Raw genomic sequence first — 12,389 nt, 5'->3', positions numbered from 1 at the left:
ATCTCGAGAACCTCAACATAATACTTCCACTACTGTTTCCTCTGCCACAACTAATAATATTGATTTATTTCTTTCTGAACTGGGAAAAGCTAAAAATTGATGTACTTTATTCAGCCGAAAGACAAATATATCATTTGACTGGAAAATGAAATGCCGAATGATGATATGGGGTTGCAACAGATCACAGGTTTGTGGTAAGCATCTGAATGTCGTCTACTTCTTATTCAGCAGACAGCAGCGTTTCAAATGCCTTATCACTGTAATTCCCAAACCCAGCTGAGGTGTGTGATTCATCCCTCAGAGACAGATCTCACATACAGATTTCAGTCGCACTCTCCAACATGATCCTTGTTACTGAAAAACCGCCCCCCCTGGGTTTTAGCAAATTCACATTCGCCCTGCTCCAGGATTTTTTGTTTGTTTGCGGCTGTTTTTCGCCGGAATATTCTGAGCAGCCGAGTAAAACCGCTGGAATTCTCCTATGAGGAGTGCAGAGCCGAAATATAAGAAATGCAACATCCCGAAAAAAGAGTGAGGGATTGAATTCAATATTAGATAAATATTTATCGGTGTATGCCCCAGCAGTGTCGAGTTTATTTCCTCACATTCTGGATGTGCTTCCCCACTCTAATTTGTATTGGATTTGTTGGGTTCTTCTTCTTCTCGGCTCTCCGGGCACCTGAGGGCGGCTCCGAATCTGTCCCTTCTGTGCAAATACGAGAATGATCCCTTCATTATGAGGGGATACAAACATAAACGCCTCATCTGCTTCATCGCCTATAAGCTAGATTGAGGATGTAACGGCTGGACTGAGTCATTAAAAATGAGACGTTTAGCTGATGCTCTTATCTTTAGTGATTAGCAGGAGGGGCCAGCCGGGGGGCTCTTGGTCAAGGACAGCTGTTGAGGGTTGAACTGGCAGCCGTCTATTAACTGGTCCTACTTTCTGATCCAACTGGCCTTTGTTCCCTAGATCTAACTCGTGATCTGATCGGACAGCTTCTCCCATGATTGCACGCTGATCTCCTCCGGTCCCCCTTTTTATTCTTGATTGGATAAGACCTCCGTATACGGATCCTCCTTTCTCCGTCGCGTGATTAGACTGTGACCTTGCATGCCGTCCTGTCTCCTCTGTCCAATCGGACAGTGACCTTACTGGTCGACTGGTCTGTGTTGTGGTGTATCCGTTCCCTGAGAGTATTGATCCCAGGCAGAACAGCAGTCAATGGAGCGTCTGTGGGAGGTTTAGTGTTGCTCTGTTCACTACAGTAGGAATGTGCGTTTCTGGGCATGGCACTATCAGAGAGGAATGATTCGTCGAAGGCGTGTGTATCTGTGAATAACAAGGCCCTGCAAATATTTTGCTTGTAGTAAATTGTGTCCCGAAACCCTTGATTACCATTGTTGCTGTGTCACCCTCGCCGCCAGCTTCCTATGTGTTGTTTCTGCCGTTCTCTGCTCCATTTTTTTCCCCTCCCTCTTTATCTGTCTCGCCACCAATTTAATGTCAGCATCTCTTTTATCCCTCTCTCTCTCTCCGTCTCCCTCTCGCTACACAATCGTTCTTTCTGTCTGTCCGTCTCTTCCATTTCTTCTTCGCCTCTCCCTCTCTCCTGATGCTCTCACTGGCATTTGAGGCGGCCAGTTTTGTGCCAGACAGCCATTCCTCAGATTGAGATATCCTGGGTTTTAAAGTCACTCAGACAGATTTACTATCTTAATGGGAGAGAGTGGCGGGGGGCAAGAGGAGGGCTGGTGCACGATGTTGGGTCGGGATGGCGTTTTGATTCACTAATTTTGGAGTCCCTTCTACAATAGGCTGAGCCGGAGATGGACAGATAAATAGACTCCGCATTATCTGAGTTTCCTTCAGACTGACAGACTACCCTAATGTGACAATCATCTCCTCAAAAGAGACAGAGACAGAGGGCGAACAAGAGAGGAAAAGTGTGTTCCTGTCTTCAAGAGGAGACTCGAAAGCGAGCGAGTGGAAGGATTTCTTGTTTCTGATCTTGTTCGGAGTGAAATATGTCTTTGCCTAATGCGGTGATTGATTGATGGGTGGGAGACAGATGGACACATAAGGAGCACTTTGCTAGGGAGGCGCCACTCAATACACAAAGACTGACATTGACATTTTACAGAACAACATACATCAAATGATCAATAGTCCTTCCTCTGTCCAACTAGGCACCTTGCTTGAGAAATAGGTCCACCGCTCCACAAGGACAGAACAGCCTGGTGGAAAAGTGAGCTGACCTCTCACCATGAACATTGTTTTGCCAGTGATTTATTTTCCAGCCCAGCCTGCTCTGCTTCTTAGAAGAATTTCGGCGAGACATACTCAATGCCAAGGGTTTTTTTTATTTCTGTATTATTAGACACAACTTTGCATACATTCTCCCCAGTCAGTGTCCCTGGAGACTCACAGACTCTGAGAAACTGGAGTTTGGGCATTGACCTGCTTTTATTTAGACAGAATGAGTTCAAAAATAAAGACGGTGTGCAAAGGAAGTCTAGTTTCTCTGGGATGAAAGGACAAGGAGCGAACACATTAAACAGTCAGACTTAATACATCTAATTATACCTCCGTCTGATGTTTTAGGAGATCTTGTAGTCCGCAGACCTATTAATTGATTGATTTGTTGTGTTTCAGGTGATGTAGGAGAGCTTCAAAAGAGTCTCCGCAAATCTGACAGTGGCTTCTAGTCCGTGCGGATGTGTTGGAGGGAGCACGGACACAACAGACGCATCCCACCGTTTACTGATGGAGCTAGATGACTAAGCGCTCAACTCTGTTCCCAACTTACAGCGGAGACAAAAAACCATTTGTCTGCAGGCTCCTGTTTCTAGTCTTGGAAGCATTAGGAAAATAACAAGCTAAAGGTTATGCACGCACTGCAGGCATAACTCCACTTTCCTCAGCCAAATCTGTTTGTAAAGAAAATTATACATGTGGAGTGTCTCCGCTCTGGCTCGCAAATTCAACATGGCCCAGAACATCGAGAGTCCAGTTCAATAAAGGTAAAACACACAAACCATGGCTTTATGACATTATTAAAGCTAATGAAATGCTTTAATTTGGATTTTTGCTTCATTTTAATGGATCCGTGTAGTAAAATGTGGAGCCAAATCTGAGGTAGTCGATGAATCCTCCAGGCAGTAGATTGAATGTGTTGAGTAATTTGGATGAATCTAACCTATCATTACAAATAAAAGAGAAACCAGTACTCTGTCTCCTTCACCCTCACAGTGTTGGAGTTCCTTCAGCATATTTGTGTTTTAGGGACTCAAAACAAGAGAGCTTATAATTATCTAGATTGCTCTGTAATTGTAGTAAGGAGTGTTTTACTTTGAAATAGTATGCAGATTTTCAGGATGACTAACCCACTGGTCAATTTCCGACACCAGAATCCTCCCTGTATCATCACGAGATTGCTGACAATAGAGCTCTCTGAAATTAAATAGGCACCCTGTCGAGTGAGCACTCAAGCATTTGGAATTATGAATTGGAGTCTGAAGATTGACATTTAAGTAAAAGAAACTCAAAATCGAGCTTTTAGTGCTGTATGTAGTGTGTCCAGTTATACATTTTTACATTACAGTCGCTGTAGCCAAGTTTGTTTTATATGATTTTAGCTACGCAAAGGTACCCATCATTTACCTCCTTCACCTCCCAGATAAAGAGTCAAAGCTACAATTTTCTAGCTTGCAAGTCAAAACTAGGTTAAATCCGTGCCATATTCAAATTTCTATAAAGTGATCTTTTTGATATCAGCATGGAATTGAATGAAATGTAATGCGAAGGGATTGCTCGTGGTGCCCAACCCACTGTGAATCAACACCAAACTCAACACCATTCGCAACTCCCTGCAGCTTTTTAATTCAGGCCCAAAGTACTTTTTGTACCTCAAGGGGTAGGTTAAAGCTTATTAACTAAATGGTATAGGTCTTTTAGCCACACGCAGACTGTTATTTACCCCGGAGCCCTCTGCTACCAGTCCTATACAATTAATGGAAATGGAAATTAATTTGTGCTCCTCAAAGCGTTAAAATTGTAATGTTTGAGAAAGGACGCAGCAATATGCCGTGCCAGACATTACACTCTGGTAAATTAGGATGACCCACGGAGCTTTATAGTATTTCTCCCAAACAAAAGAAAATGTAAAATAACCAGCAGTGAGGTCTGTGGTTTGTGGTCGCAGCAGAGGGCTCACCAGTGTGGCGGATACTTAGGTAAACGTTATGTAAGACAATGTGTTTTTTCATATTATTGGTGAACCTTTGCGGTAAATGTTGCCAATCTTAACACAAATCTGCCAAATTTAAGCAATGTGATGTACTTGCAACAGGATTACCTTTTCTGACTTCTTACACGATGCCAGTTGCCTAGTATCACTCTTCATCGTGTACGCTAAAGTAATATGATTTAGCAGCGGAGCCAATGATCTATCAGGGACACACTGATGGTTTTGGCATCAGTGTTCTCACTTAATGGTTAAGGTGACCAATCTGCCAAAAAACTTGATTTGTACACTTTTATGTCCTTACACTCACGTTGCCAGTTTCTCTTCCTTTATCTCTTCCAGGGAAAGTGAGAGGGGTGGGTGTCGCTCAGTCACACATGGGCACATCAGGCTGGTCTCTGTGATCCAGACCAAGACACCCTGCAGGCCCCCTCCCGTTCTTCCTTTATTGACGCTGCCCCCCTCCGCTCCCTCTGCCTCCTCCTTGTAAAAGGTGGACGGGCCGACACTCTACTTACCCGAGCGCCGTCCGATAGGTGAGGGCGGCGAGGGCTGGACTGTCATTGGCTGACTGCTGGTGAGAGTGCGATGCGGATTGGAGGATGTCGGGGGACTGGGATGAAGACCTGTGTAAGAAGGCGCTGGTGTTGGTGGAAGAGCTATGCTTCAACTCCCCGAGAGGTTACAGCCAGAGTGAACGCTGCGAGGAGTTCAGCTACCTGCTGAGAGGTCGTAACAGACATCCGGACCCAGGTAACTGACTGAAGATTTTAAAAGTGATATGAGTATATAGGAAGCTTTTCTTCTGTTTATGCTCAAAGAATTCAAAATAAGGAGTTCACAATCACGCCAGGGGCTTTCGGGAGGCACCGAAATCACGTACGCCTTGAGTTTCGTCTTAAAAATGTCAGCGGAGAGAGAACATTTGGTTTAAACTGGGGGCGATTCCAGAGCATTGGAGCTGCCACCACAAAGGCACAATCTCCCTTACCCGCTAGCCTTGTGGATCAGTTAAAAACAGTTTGGAGCTAAGAGTACGAGAGTTGGAGTAAGAACAGAGAAGTTAGGAAATGTACAGAGGTGCCAGCCCATGTATAGTTTTCAAACAGATAGAAGAACAGCTTGAAATCGAACCTGTATTTGACAGGCAGCCAGTGCGGGATCGTGTCAGGCTGATGACCCCGAACCTGCGAAAAATCTTGCAAGAGTGATCATTTTTACTCAAGTTATGATCTTTCCTTAAGCCTTATCAAGTGTTTTATTGCCTACGATTACTACGATTACTTGCTAGCACTGACTGCAGTTCAGGTATGCTCGTAGCAGAGCAATGCTAACCCGCTGATGTCAACATTTACCATCCTGCATTAGTGTGCTAGCATGCTGACATTTGTACACAGTGTACAGCTGAGGCTGGAGGGATTGTAGTTAGTTTTGCAGGTATTTGGTCATAAACCAAAGCGTTTTGACATGATGATGGCACTAACTGAAGAGTCAGGGGATCGCAAAGTGATTACAGTTCGTCCCGGGGGGAGCGTGAATGTCAGCACAACATTTCATGGCAATCCATCGAATAGCCATACAAATATAGCCACCCTGCCTGAAAGCAATACTTCACCCAAAAGCTACCCTCCTAATATCAAAGTCTTACCCTCATGTTGATTTGAATGGTAGCTAGTACGTGTTGATAGTTTACTTCTTAACACGCAGAATGTCAGCTCAAATGTACTCCAATATCAATGTGTTCAAACATCCGCTGAAGCCTCTCAAACATCGCCTGTAGAATAAAGCACCTCATCCGTCCGTATTATGAGTCTTTTCCATCATTTAAAACAGCTAAAATTGGCTTAGCGTTTGGACCATCGCTGCTGTACTCTGTGAAATACGAACTCAACAGACACCTTTCAAGCCTACATGGGGGCGAGTCTTTGATACTGAAAAGATTTGGGGAATTGCTTTATGGGACTCATCACTCGCTCAAAAGGAATTCATTGAATTTTTCTCACCCATTATGGTTTGAATCAAGCTTTAACACCCTGACAAGAACAAAAAATCTAGATCTGATGCTTCAAATATGGTGTGTTTTGTCATGAAAGTGCTCTCAGTCAGGATATTATCCATAGGAAGTTTCAGTTTGCGTTGTCAATTGCAGCAGCAGGTGATGTTGGTGAATGTTAAGAGGAGTGCTTATGTTCAAAGATAGTTAGAGGTACTGTGCACTCAGGACCACAAACCATGAAATATTCATCTGCAAGTTTGAACGGTACAAGTCCATCCCGTTCCTTTCACGAGCCCCAAAAGAGTCTCCACAGAATCCTACATTTGTTATCTCAGAGCTGGATTACCGATGATTTTTTTTTTTTTTTAAGTAAACTGAGTAGGTGCATCACGCTGCACCCTGGAGTGTATTGTGTGCAGAGTATTGTATGTGGGTTCTCATTGAAGCATTTGGAAGTGCAATGCGCTGTTATGCAGATTAGCGTGGAATGGATATCTGTGGCTCAGTGTAGATTAGCCTGGATTGGCTGCATGTTGCCTCTGGAGATTTGGACGGCTCTGTGAAGAAATGTCACGGCATGGTTTTAGGCGTTGGCCTCCTCGCTTACCAGCTGTGATTTTTCGGTGTTTGCTGACGGAAGTCTCCGAGCCCTCCGAGGACCGCGACCGCCGAAAGCTGTCAGCGAATGGCTTGTGTAAGCAGCAGAGATGTGTTTGATGTGGAGCGATGTAGGAGTCCCAGCGGGCTTGCATCAGTCGCTGATTGACAAGGAGTCTCAGTCCCGCTTCACGGTACACATCTGAGGCCTCCTACCCGCCCACCTACCTGCCCGCTGACTTTCTTTTATTACGCTTTGCGGATTAGCGATGGATCTATGGCAGGATCACACTCCAGGAAGGTATAGCCACTGCCCCAAAGAGAGACAAATGGAGGAGAGTGGTTTGGCCCTGACAGTCCCTGTGCACGTTTGATCACAGCCGTGTCTTATCAGTGCACCCTGATCTTCCAACCACACACAACCTACTCCTCTGCCGCCTTGCTTTGTTTTTCCCCATCTAGATCAATACATTAACCTTTCTTATCCTTAAACCCCTCCCCTCTTTAGGTTTCGCTCTAAATCATTGTCAGCTTGTTTTCCTCCATCTCTCTGTTCCTGCGCTCCTTCTCCCTCAACCAGTGCCTCTTTGGTTTCGACTCTTTCACACATGACGTGGTAGTTGCATCGACTTTATCAACCCCACTCCCTCCCTCCTTCCTCCTCCTTCTCCGAGGGAATGAAAAGGGGGAATAAACCCAGTCAGCTTATATGTCTGTTTCAACATGTGCACCAATCTGTTTTCAACCTTCTCCCTGTCTATCCCGGCCCTGCCGGCCATTCTGTGGTTTGGATCGTTTTTCCTTTCACTCCATTCTCCTTCATCACTACTGTCCTTTCTTTCGTGATCTCTTCCTACCTTCCCGTGCCCTCTTTTACTCTCCTCCCGCTCCATCACTATCCTCCCGTCTCCAGATTTCCATCGTCATGTTGCTCTCTCTTCCTCCTTTCTCTCCCATTCCATCCCTTGTTCATCAATTCCCACCCCGTCGTGTTCTCCGCTGAGACGGATCGATGTCCCCTCGCCCATCCCCCACCTCCGCAGCCCCCCAATCATATCTTTTGAACAAGTGCTGATTAATGACATACACAGACTGATGAATAATTCACCAAAGAGCGAGCGAAGGAAGGAGAGGCAGCGGAGGGGAGGGTGGAGAGAAGGTAGGGGTGACGAACAAAGAGACAGTTGCTGAGGAGAGGAATAAAGTCAAAGCGTGCAGAGGCAGACAGCATGGGAAAAGAAATGACAGCGAGGAATGAGGGGTGTTTGAGGGGATTATATAGAGGAGAAAGCGAAAGAGAAAGAGGGAGGGCGGGTAGAGACAGAAGGCAAACTGAATTCCAGAAGATGTACCCCAGGGCTGGAGGATTGGCTGCTGTTGTCTTGTTTTCACTCATTTGCTCTCAGTCTTGTTGCCAGCCTGTTACAGATAAAATTGCATTCTCTTTTGTGTGATTTAACAGTGTCTATGTCTTTGTCATGCCCATAAAGACACTTTGAATGGAAGCAAATTAAAGGAAGACTTGGTTTAAGAAAAAGCAGGCCTGTGTGTGGATCTGGTGGTGGTGGTGGGGGGGGTTTGGGCAACATTTTCCTCTGGCGCTGTTCTACACAAAGGTGATGTTTGGCCTGCCCGCAGACAGGAAGGATTGTTAATTGGTGGCCCTCTGGTCTGGATGGAGTCCAAGATGGCGAGAGGCAAACAGTCCAGTTAGATGCTGCAAGGTGGGGAAGCATACACGGTTAGCGAAATCTTCACACTGTGTCATAATGAGTCTTCTTGGTCTACTTACAACCCATTAATATTCATGTTTAGAGCTCTGGGCCTATAGTTCATTTTGGGCTCTGATTGGTCCTTTTGTCAAGGCAGTCATCAGACTGGAAACATGCTATTTATAAAGAGACTTCAAATGGATCAGGATAATTATAAATATTCATTGTATATTTAGTCTATTTATTATAAATATTCATGGGTTATTTATTTACAAATTTATGAATTCATCATGAATTTGTTGTATCATAGGCTCCGACACGTGCACTTGTGCAGGTCTAAACAAAACTACAAAAGTTTCCGAGTTCTGGAGCCGATGTCGACTCTCCTCTATTTCTACTCTCTTTGACGTTGGCTGCTGCCGGAGCTGTCCGACAGTCCAGTGCTGAAGCTGTGCTTTTCTTTTATTTGTACACTTTTTCATCCGGATGAGTCATACTCCACCATCCCCGACACACACATCCTCTATCCCCCCATATGCACACCCCCACCCACCCCTCAGACACAGTCCTTGAGCCTTCACAGATTAAAAAGCTAATAACCGTGAGGAAATGCTCGATGACATTGCATAGAGACATCACTGTAGATGTTTCTCTTCTACCTGTTAAAGCTTCTGTTTCTCATCTCTCTACCTTCTTCACCCTCCCCTCCCGTCTCCCTCTGGTCCCCTGTAGAGATCTCTGTCAGTCTGCTGTCCGTCATCGTGACATTCTGTGGCATCGTCCTCCTCTCCGTCTCCCTCTTTGTCTCCTGGAAGCTCTGCTGGCTGCCATGGCGGGACAAGGAGGGCGGAGGCCTGAGCCTGACATCGGGGTTACTGCCAGGAAGCGCCGGCGTCGGAAGCCTCGGAGGCACCGGCGGCTCGTCGCTTTTACCGCCGCTGCTGCAGAGGAAGGAGGGCCAATCCTCGTCCTCGCTCTACCCCTCCTTGGGCCAGCACCACCCCCACTTCTCTGACCTGGTGGGGCTGGAGAGGGGGGAGGTCGGGGGTGTGGTTGGGGGACCGCATGAGACCCAGGAGCACTCCTACCTGGATATGGACTCCTACCCCAACAATGCCGGTGAGAGAGCGAGAGAGCAAGCTCACAGTCATCTCTTAATCCCAGTAATGTAATGCCTCAGTCAATAACTTCTCATTTTGATATACCTACAGAACACTGAATGTAATACAGTTACCTACATACAGAGGATCATTCATCAGTGCAGCAACAGTGTGATGAATACTGATCATGATTGTATTTATATAAATGGGTTTTCTTTCAGTCGTGCTACATTCAAGGACTATTAGTTTTTTTTATCTTTCTGGCTTAGTCTCTTATCACACATACTTAGTTATGCAGGTCATTTAAGAGAGAGGCACCCTGCAACGCAAAAGAGGAAGGATGTGTTTCGTTTGTCCCTTCGGGGCTACCGTAGTAACATGGCGGTGCAGTAGGCATGGGACCATATCAAAATTTCATGTCATGGTTATCCTCGCCCGGTACTTCCCAAACTTTTTCTACAGAACCGCAACTTCAGTTTGACATGTCACTGATGAAGCTAGATATGAAACAAGTCTCCTTTATAGAGGAAGCATTAAAAGTGTCACTGCATCATGCATCTCAAACTTAAACAGCAGTTTCATAAAGCCACTCCGTTCTGCAAGTAGTTTTTCTTTTTACTCTATTTTCTGAAGAAATCAACAGGCTTCTCTTTGTGTTAAGGATGTGTAGTCTCCAAGTGGCATCTTACTGTAACTTGTTTGGCTTCATACTGTCAGAGGCTGATATCTTAAGACACACAACACACTGCGGTCTCTCCGCATTACTCACAATTGTACTGGTGAAGCCGAAGAAGATATGCCTTGTCATATTTCCTTTTCTTTGTTTTGGTCTTGTTTGGTAGCCTTGCCGTGCCACCCCTGTTATCTCCGCCCCCCCAGTGTGGGAGCCACCGTAGCCAAAATAGGCTTAAAACTCTTATAATTACACAAGAACATAGTGGAATCACTTTACCTTACATTTTGCATTTCGTTAAGAAACAAATATTTTGATTGTCTTTGTGAAAAACTGTGGCGGTCGTTGAGACTATAGTGCAAAGTGGGGCTGTCGGTTCGCGAGGCAGACACCCTCCTCTGGCAGGTTCTGCAGGCTGGCACCTCGTCTCTCGTTCATTCTTTAGATTGGTATTGATAGTTTTTCCATACATCCGACTGACAAGCTGTGCCTTCAGTCATGGTGACAGGCTTAGGATTTTGGACTCTCTGGAAGATGTGGGCTACCTCTTGTGGCTTTTCGAAATAAATCAGGAAATCAATATAGCACTTATCGAGCTAGACAGCTTTTTCAAGGCGCTCATGTGAGGATATTCATAATTATCCTGATTAACGATTACTCCAATGATGGCAATACATTAAATTCAACTTATACTGAATGTTTTTTGCCGCTATCTCCGTTAAAATCTTGAATTGTCCCATCCCTATCGTGCAACATGTAGGACTCCGTAGAAGGGGAACCACTCCCTCTGTAGGTATATAAGGCTCAGTCTAAGGTAATGAAAACACAAGGTTTATTAGGTGATTATAATGAAAACATAATTATGAATACTATATTCCTAGACACTGGACCTTTAACGTTGCTACGTAAGCATGCAGTGGCTCCAGACATTCACCTGGGGGAAAATAACTAATCTCTGTCAGCTCTGCTCTGGTGTCTGAAAACCCCTGAGAAAATCTCCCTCTTTAGCTGCTAAATGCTCGTCCTCCTTCACCAGCTAGTTGTATCAGAGCGTGTTTGCAGAAAACAGCTGCCTGATTCCACTGAACACAAGGCTGATGTGAGCAGTGAAACTGAACCAAACAGCAAACGTGCCATGAAACAAAAACAATGAGCTTTAAAGCTCGCTAGAGCTGCCGAGTTGGCTCGTGATTCTGTGTGGGTTTGTAACTGCAGGCAACATCGCACACAGTCATTTGATTTAATCTTCAGATGTGAAAAATGAATTCACAAATTTGAGCTGCAGCCATTCGTCGATAGACAGGAAGCTAATCGACAAATTATCTTCAATTATTTTCAAAATTTATTTATCATTTTCAGTCATTCTTCAGAAATAAGACATCAGACATTTGATGGTTTCAGCTTCTCAGATGGGAAAACTGCTCTTCTTTGTCTTACATTAGTATTTTGTACTGTTGCTCGTCACCTTGAGCTCAAGAATTCCTTTTATTTCTAATTTTTTCATTTTTCCGAACAATTAAAATAAAGATAATCATTAATTGCAGCGTTAATTAAACAAATACATAAAAAGGCATTGGGTAAGGTAGCGCTGGTTGTTGGAATCAGACAGTTAAGCTCAACGGGAACCCAAATAAGCAGCAATCACAACAGGAAGCACTTTTCACAATAAGATAGAAGCTGTTATAAACTGATGTCAGAGAGGTATTTGATCAACCAGCTCAGGTAACTGCTACGAGTTCTCAATCTGCTGCTGTATTTACATTGGCTGTCAGAGCTGGTGCATGTTGTTCATCATTATTCAGAGTCAAATGTTTGCTGGCTGCCTTTATTGCAGCTGGATGTACCTCCTTTCATATCCTTCTGTTGTTTATGCCCTTCATGCTGCCTCATGTTGTGCTTTTATAAATACGTCTGCTCACTCCTTCCTTTCTCTCTGCTGATAAATCACTCTGTTGAATCAATACAATACAATCGATGCGATCAATGGAGCCGACCCTGCATTACAAAAACCCCCCTATGCATAAGCCTCTAAGGCCACACTAGCTCTCACAAAACAGACGTGTG

At 44.7% G+C, this 12,389-nt stretch overlaps 1 protein-coding gene across 1 annotated transcript in view; it reads left to right on the top strand.

Annotated features, from left to right (window-relative positions):
* Nucleotides 1-2,656: 2,656 nt before the first annotated feature.
* The window catches only part of syt3 (synaptotagmin III), a 29,408-nt gene continuing 19,675 nt past the window's right edge, over nucleotides 2,657-12,389 (top strand). Inside the window, exons 1-3 of the mRNA XM_073493591.1 lie at nucleotides 2,657-3,024; nucleotides 4,590-5,000; nucleotides 9,285-9,671. Coding sequence (XP_073349692.1) covers nucleotides 4,850-5,000; nucleotides 9,285-9,671 — 538 coding nt within the window. The 5' untranslated portion in view covers nucleotides 2,657-3,024; nucleotides 4,590-4,849. The remainder of the gene's footprint in view (nucleotides 3,025-4,589; nucleotides 5,001-9,284; nucleotides 9,672-12,389) is intronic.

The sequence above is a fragment of the Pagrus major genome, chromosome 23, assembly GCF_040436345.1.
Source record: "Pagrus major chromosome 23, Pma_NU_1.0".
In the NCBI taxonomy this organism is placed as follows: domain Eukaryota; kingdom Metazoa; phylum Chordata; class Actinopteri; order Spariformes; family Sparidae; genus Pagrus; species Pagrus major.
The sequence above is the reverse complement of the archived record's forward strand: the minus strand, read 5'-3'. Positions and strand labels throughout refer to the sequence as shown.